Raw genomic sequence first — 7,114 nt, 5'->3', positions numbered from 1 at the left:
CCAGAACCCATTTGGGCCAGGCTGAAGGGACCGGAGTTAGATGTGAGGCATCACTGTGTGTCCGCAGTGTGAGATATGTAGCCCAATGTCATTTAACCCTTTCAATAACGCCCTTCGGTGCCAATTTTTGTGCCAGTTTTGTAACTGCTTTTTCCCAGCAAGGCGCCTCACTGCATTGCATTATTGTGAATTTTGCGGTTAAATCCGCAAAAAACACAGGAAAAAAATGCTGAAGAACCCAACGTCAGCATTGTCTGTTTCCCAGCAGTCTATGACCTGTATGCCCATATGACCTGTATGCCCGTTTTAACAGTTCCTATAGGTCACGTGGTGATAGATTCCTTTAAAGGGGTTCTCCGGGCTTTTCACAGAACTCCGTGTGACTGCAGACTTATAAATCCTCAGGTGTGGAGCACACCATGGGACGCCAACCTTTAGTGAAATGCCTGGAGAACCCCTTGAAGAATTGTGTGGCATTGCACATAATTGACCACTACTCCATTCAGAGGATCTTGGGGTGGGTGGGGGTCCCAGTGGCCAGACTGGCAGTGATTGGGTAGCTCTACCCTGTGGATCGAGGAGTTCAAACCTGAGACTACCCCTTTAACGAAAAACGCATGTATAGCTGCAATAATGTGAGCAGATTGCTATTGTGTGTACGGTGTAACATCTTCTCTTCAGCGGCGCACAGTCCCGGGAGCAGCACAGCTGTCCTCAGCCCCTCCCGGGGTTCCTGCTCCGCACAGACCGCCTCAGGGCCGAGGAATGCCGCGCACAGGTGCAGACGTGTTGTGCTGCCTGGAGCAGGCGCAGCCCAGAGCTGACCAGCAGGAGACGCCCTCTCCATGGGCAGGAACTGGGGGAGAGGGGGCGGGGCTTAGCTAGGGGCGCACAGGACACAGGTACGGATTGAGCCTTACCGGTCTCCATAGAGTGACGTCAGCAGGTGATGTCACTGTCGGTGTGTGTGTATGAGGCGGGAGCGGCCGGAGGAGACCGGAGTGGTCGGTAGGTAGGAGGAGACGGCGGGCTGCTGCCACCACCCTAGGACACGTTAGTTGCTTGTATGAGCCCTCTGTATTGTGCAGCTACATCCATAGCAGGGCACGTCTCGGGCTCTGTTACCATTGCTGCCATCTGCACTACTACTTGTTGGATGTTACGCTATCGCTTTCTGTTATCAGCCAGTTGAGGATGATCAGAGGCTGACTGCAGTGTAATCACTGACATTACTGATGGGAAGTCCCTGGTCTCTGCAATCTGTTAGCAGCCGTATCCAGTGTAGCTTTACAGTAAGCGCTCAGTGCCTGTGATCATGCTGATGCCAGGCTTATGTAGAATGTTTCTGCCTGTGCCGCCCGCCGTGTTGTGGCGTAGTAGTGTATGATCGGGACTACCCCCTGGACTGGGTTACATGCACATCCTAGTTTTCAGGAACACAGTGAAAATCCTAATGTTAGAAAGGCTTTGTTGCAGCGCCACCTGCTGGTGCATTCCTGCCACATCAGGACTGTTTTAAGCTAAAAGCTCCGGCTTTAGGGGAATCAAGAATGAGAAAGTCTGCAGGGGCCATTATTCCATAACTTATAAGCGGACAGTCAGATAAGATTCAAGGTGATAGTCACCATGGTTTTATATTATTTACTAAAACTCTTCAGAGATGAAAGCTGCCGCAGTGCTTGTGGAGCTTCTTAGGGTATGTGTCCACGCTCAGGATTGCATCAGGATTTGGTCAGGATTTTTCATCAGTATTTGTAAGCCAAAACCAGGAGTGGGTGATAAATGCAAAAGTGGAGCATATGTTTATATTATACTTTACCTCTAATTGTTCCAGTCCTGGTTTTGGCTTACAAATACTGATGAAAAATCCTGACCAAATCCTGATGCAATCCTGAACGTGGACACATACCCTTAAGGTACCTTCACACTGAGCAACTTTAGAACAATAACGATAGCGATCCGTGATGTTGCAGTGTCCTGGATAGCGATATCGTTGTGTTTGACACGCAGTAGCGATCTGGATCCTGCTGTGACATCGCTGGTCGGAGCTAGAAGGCCAGCACTTTATTTCGTCGCTGGATCTCCCGCTGACATCGCTGAATCGGCGTGTGTGACGCCGATCCAGTGATGTGTTCACTTGTAACCAGGGTAAACATCGGGTTACTAAGCACAGGGCCGCGCTTAGTAACCCGATATTTACCCTGGTTACCATTGTAAATGTAAAAAAAACCAAACACTACATACTTACCTTCCGGTGTCTGTCGCGTCCCCCTGCGTCAGCTTCCCTGCACTGTGTCAGCGCCGGCCGTAAAGCAGAGCACAGCAGTGACGTCACCGCTCTGCTTTACGGCCGGCGCTCACACAGTGCAGGGAAGCTGACGCAGGGGGACGCGACAGACACCGGAATGTAAGCATGTACTGGTTTTTTGTTTTTTTTTACATTTACAATGGTAACCACGGTATACATTGGGTTACTAAGTGCGGCCCTGCGCTTAGTAACCCGATGTTTACCCTGGTTACCCGGGGACTTCGGCATCGTTGGTCGCTGGAGAGCTGTCTGTGTGACAGCTATCCAGCGACCACACAACGACTAAACAGCGACGCTGCAGCGATCGGCATCGTTGTCTATATCGCTGCAGCGTCGCTTAATGTGACGGTACCTTTATGGCTGCTATTGACATCGATTAAGACATAAGATTTCACTTGGAAAACACTTTTTAGGTATGTTCTATGTATTGTAGCTTTCTCCAGGATCCAATAATGGCATTAGCTGGCTTTCATGTTGTGAAATTGGTTTTACAGAATTAAGATGTAAGCTATAGCAGTATTTTCTGCTTCTCTGGGTGTTGTTTTCTTTGTATTCTGTCTGCACACTCCTTTTTAAAAGGAATCTGTCATCAGGTTTTTACTACCTCGTCTGAGAGCAATGTGATGTAGGCAAAGAGACCCTGAATCCAACCATGTATCACTGAGATTACTGGGTCCAGCTGTTCTGACACAATCAGAGATTTTAGATCTAGTAACGCAGCAGAGCTGAGAAAGCTAACCCCGCCCACACCAGGCTCTCCATGTACATTGCCTATTATCAGTGACCTGCTTATCACACGTGGCCAGACAACTGCTCATGTGCCAGCTAGTCACAGCAATGATAATGTCCTGGTGACACTGTACGTAAACAACACACAGCCCAATAAGTGACACATCCCTGATTTCTGTGTTCTAACCCCTACAGCATGCTGTTTGTAGACTACATGGCAAAACATGTTGACAGATTCCATTTAAGGGGAATGCTCAATTTGGTTATAGGTTTGCTATGAAGAAATCTTTAAAATATAGACGGAACTCTTAATTGCCCCTTTCCATAGTGCTGCCCTTCTCCTGTCATATAACGTGTGCTCTCTTTAATGAAAGACTTCACGCATGAGCACTGTTTGCCCCGCTTGCTCTTCGGGTTTTGAGCAGACACTGCTAGTAAAGATACCGTTGCGGCCAGACTCTCCAGGTACGGTATATGGAGCTGTTCTTCATATATAGCTCGTGAGCTACTTCCAAGGAAACCACATGGAGCTTCACCGTGTTGTGCAAGTCTTGTAAAATGACAAGTAACTGGGCAGCGTTCCAGGGATGACAGTAAGATACGCTGCTGGGGGCAATTATAACCTGGCATGTCGGCAGGCGGCTTGTACTGTGTTATTAAGGACAAGTGCCAGTAAAGCCGTCGCAGCTCTACGTCACGTAATGAATTGTGTCCAATGTGTTGTAGCTATCGAGACTTCATTCATAGGCGCGTGGTGTCAGTGTTATTGTACGCTGCTAAGTATGGCGAGAACTGTTGCATTCACTAATATGCTGTCATTTCTCTATGGAAGTCACCAGAGACGGAAAATACATTATTGGTATGATCCAAAAAGCTCTAAAAGTCAATGTAGATGCCATATAGTGACATGCCAAATACTGACCCACATCTTCTGTGCATCATACACGCGTTTGGAAACACTGAGTTCACGCTCCTAAGGCCACCTCCAGTGTTCAGTCAGTATTTTACCTCAGTATTTGTAGCCAAAACCAGGAGTGGGTGATAAATGCAGAAATGGTGCATATGTTTCTATTATACTTTTCCTCTGATTGTTCCTCTGCTGGTTTTGGCTTACAAATACTGAGGTAAATGATCAAATACTGAACAGCCACTTATCTATGAAAGGTGTTTTTTTTTTTTAATACCATGATGACAAGCATAATACCAAGAAAGCAACTCTATCAGCACAAAATGACTGTTCAAACTAAGTCCTGCTGCTGTGTGAATCACGGTGTGGTCAGTCATTTATATACACCTTCCCACCTGCTGGTTTTCCCTCACCTGCTTCTTCTTTGTTTGACAGCTCTGGCTTCATAGAACCAGAGAAAGGAGGAGATAGATGGAAGCCAAGCAGGTGGGAAGGTGCATATAAATCATTGGCCTCATCATGAAGCACCGAGCTCCTGTGCTTGTTTTGAACAGTCAGTTCTGTGCTGATAGTCCCTAGTTAGCTTTGTAAGCACTGCACTGATGCTGGCCATGATCGCTGTAATGTGCTGTTAACTCCAGAGTACTTGGGTATTAAAGGGAACCTGTTACCAGAAAAAACCTATTAACCTTCAGATATAGGGGTAATCTGCAAGTTAATAGTGCTATTAACCTAACCAGTGCTGACACATAGCCGAACACTGCGGGTAGAAAATTAAACTTGTTCCCCAGGCAGCATTCCGGTTTCAGTCATGGGGTGACACTGGTGCGGCTTCAGTCACTGCTGTAACTACGCTCCCGACACTGGCTCTGTATTGGGGCCGGCTGTCAGTTAGTGCAGGGCAGAGGGCACATAGTTACAGCTGCTGTTCGCTATACCCAGAGCGGTGACTGAATCGGCGCCTACTCCATGACTGAAACCGGAATGAAGTTCATGTTCTCCTCTCAGCGTTGGATTAAGTGCGGATACCGGGCAGGTTAATAACGCTATTAATCTGCAGACTAACCACATATCTGCAGGTTAGTAGCATTTTTTTTGGTGACAGGTTCCCTTTAAGTACTTACAAGCACATTAGAAGGGAGACTGTGTGTTCTGCTGTCCCTCAGCGGTGGTCTGTCTCCATCGCAGCAAGTGTTAATATCTAAAAAAAAAAAAAAAACACGGCTGCAAATTTTGATAATCAGCAAATTGTAAAATTATTTATATTTACAAGCTCTATCTGACAATATCTTTTTATCAAGATGGGAATAAGTCTGTAGCCAGTCTGCAACAAAATATAGGTCACTAATAAAATATTTCATGCCCCATCCATAAATATACATTTAGGGATTGCCTAACAAACATGCGGGGATACGAACATATGTTTCGAGCACGTCAAAGTCACTCATTTAGCACACGAGCATGCTCAGATAACACCTTCGCTCGTCACTAGTAGTAATCCATTGTGCCTGCCCCTTAGAAATAAAGAACTAAAATGATTTGCAAATTTGTCAGAGTGCTCTGGGGCGCGCCACTAAACCTTCCTGTAACTTACTGCAGCCCTGGAAATCGTCTGAATGCCCTTTTGGGAGCGTGTTCCCATATCTACAGTGGGGCAAAAAAGTATTTAGTCAGTCAGCAATAGTGCAAGTTCCACCACTTAAAAAGATGAGAGGCGTCTGCAATTTACATCATAGGTAGACCTCAACTATGGGAGACAAACTGAGAAAAAAAAAATCCAGAAAATCACATTGTTTGTTTTTTTAACAATTTATTTGCATATTATGGTGGAAAATAAGTATTTGGTCAGAAACAAAATTTCATCTCAATACTTTGTAATATATCCTTTGTTGGCAATGACAGAGGTCAAACGTTTTCTGTAAGTCTTCACAAGGTTGCCACACACTGTTGTTGGTATGTTGGCCCATTCCTCCATGCAGATCTCCTCTAGAGCAGTGATGCTTTTGGCTTTTCGCTTGGCAACACGGACTTTCAACTCCCTCCAAAGGTTTTCTATAGGGTTGAGATCTGGAGACTGGCTAGGCCACTCCAGGACCTTGAAATGCTTCTTACGAAGCCACTCCTTTGTTGCCCTGGCGGTGTGCTTTGGATCATTGTCATGTTGAAAGACCCAGCCACGTTTCATCTTCAATGCCCTTGCTGATGGAAGGAGGTTTGCACTCAAAATCTCACGATACATGGCCCCATTCATTCTTTCATGTACCCGGATCAGTCGTCCTGGCCCCTTTGCAGAGAAACAGCCCCAAAGCATGATGTTTCCACCACCATGCTTTACAGTAGGTATGGTGTTTGATGGATGCAACTCAGTATTCTTTTTCCTCCAAACACGACAAGTTGTGTTTCTACCAAACAGTTCCAGTTTAGTTTCATCAGACCATAGGACATTCTCCCAAAACTCCTCTGGATCATCCAAATGCTCTCTAGCAAACTTCAGACGGGCCCGGACATGTACTGGCTTAAGCAGTGGGACACGTCTGGCACTGCAGGATCTGAGTCCATGGTGGCGTAGTGTGTTACTTATGGTAGGCCTTGTTACATTGGTCCCAGCTCTCTGCAGTTCATTCACTATGTCCCCCCGCGTGGTTCTGGGATTTTTGCTCACCGTTCTTGTGATCATTCTGACCCCATGGGGTGGGATTTTGCGTGGAGCCCCAGATCGAGGGAGATTATCAGTGGTCTTGTATGTCTTCCATTTTCTAATTATTGCTCCCACTGTTGATTTCTTCACTCCAAGCTGGTTGGCTATTGCAGATTCAGTCTTCCCAGCCTGGTGCAGGGCTACAATTTTGTTTCTGGTGTCCTTTGACAGCTCTTTGGTCTTCACCATAGTGGAGTTTGGAGTCAGACTGTTTGAGGGTGTGCACAGGTGTCTTTTTATACTGATAACAAGTTTAAACAGGTGCCATTACTACAGGTAATGAGTGGAGGAAAGAGGAGACTCTTAAAGAAGAAGTTACAGGTCTGTGAGAGCCAGAAATCTTGATTGTTTGTTTCTGACCAAATACTTATTTTCCACCATAATATGCAAATAAAATGTTAAAAAAACAGACAATGTGATTTTCTGGATTTTTTTTTCTCAGTTTGTCTCCCATAGTTGAGGTCTACCTATG

At 46.0% G+C, this 7,114-nt stretch overlaps 1 protein-coding gene across 1 annotated transcript in view; it reads left to right on the top strand.

Moving 5' to 3' along the window:
• Window positions 1-909: 909 nt before the first annotated feature.
• The window catches only part of LIMK2 (LIM domain kinase 2), a 63,517-nt gene continuing 57,312 nt past the window's right edge, over window positions 910-7,114 (top strand). The window contains exon 1 of the mRNA XM_069757884.1: window positions 910-1,008. Within this exon, the coding sequence (XP_069613985.1) occupies window positions 972-1,008 (37 nt within the window). The 5' untranslated portion in view covers window positions 910-971. The remainder of the gene's footprint in view (window positions 1,009-7,114) is intronic.

Source organism: Ranitomeya imitator, chromosome 1 (assembly GCF_032444005.1).
Source record: "Ranitomeya imitator isolate aRanImi1 chromosome 1, aRanImi1.pri, whole genome shotgun sequence".
Classification (NCBI taxonomy): Eukaryota; Metazoa; Chordata; class Amphibia; order Anura; family Dendrobatidae; genus Ranitomeya; species Ranitomeya imitator.
Note: the sequence above shows the minus strand (reverse complement) of the source record. Positions and strands in the feature narration are given on the sequence as shown.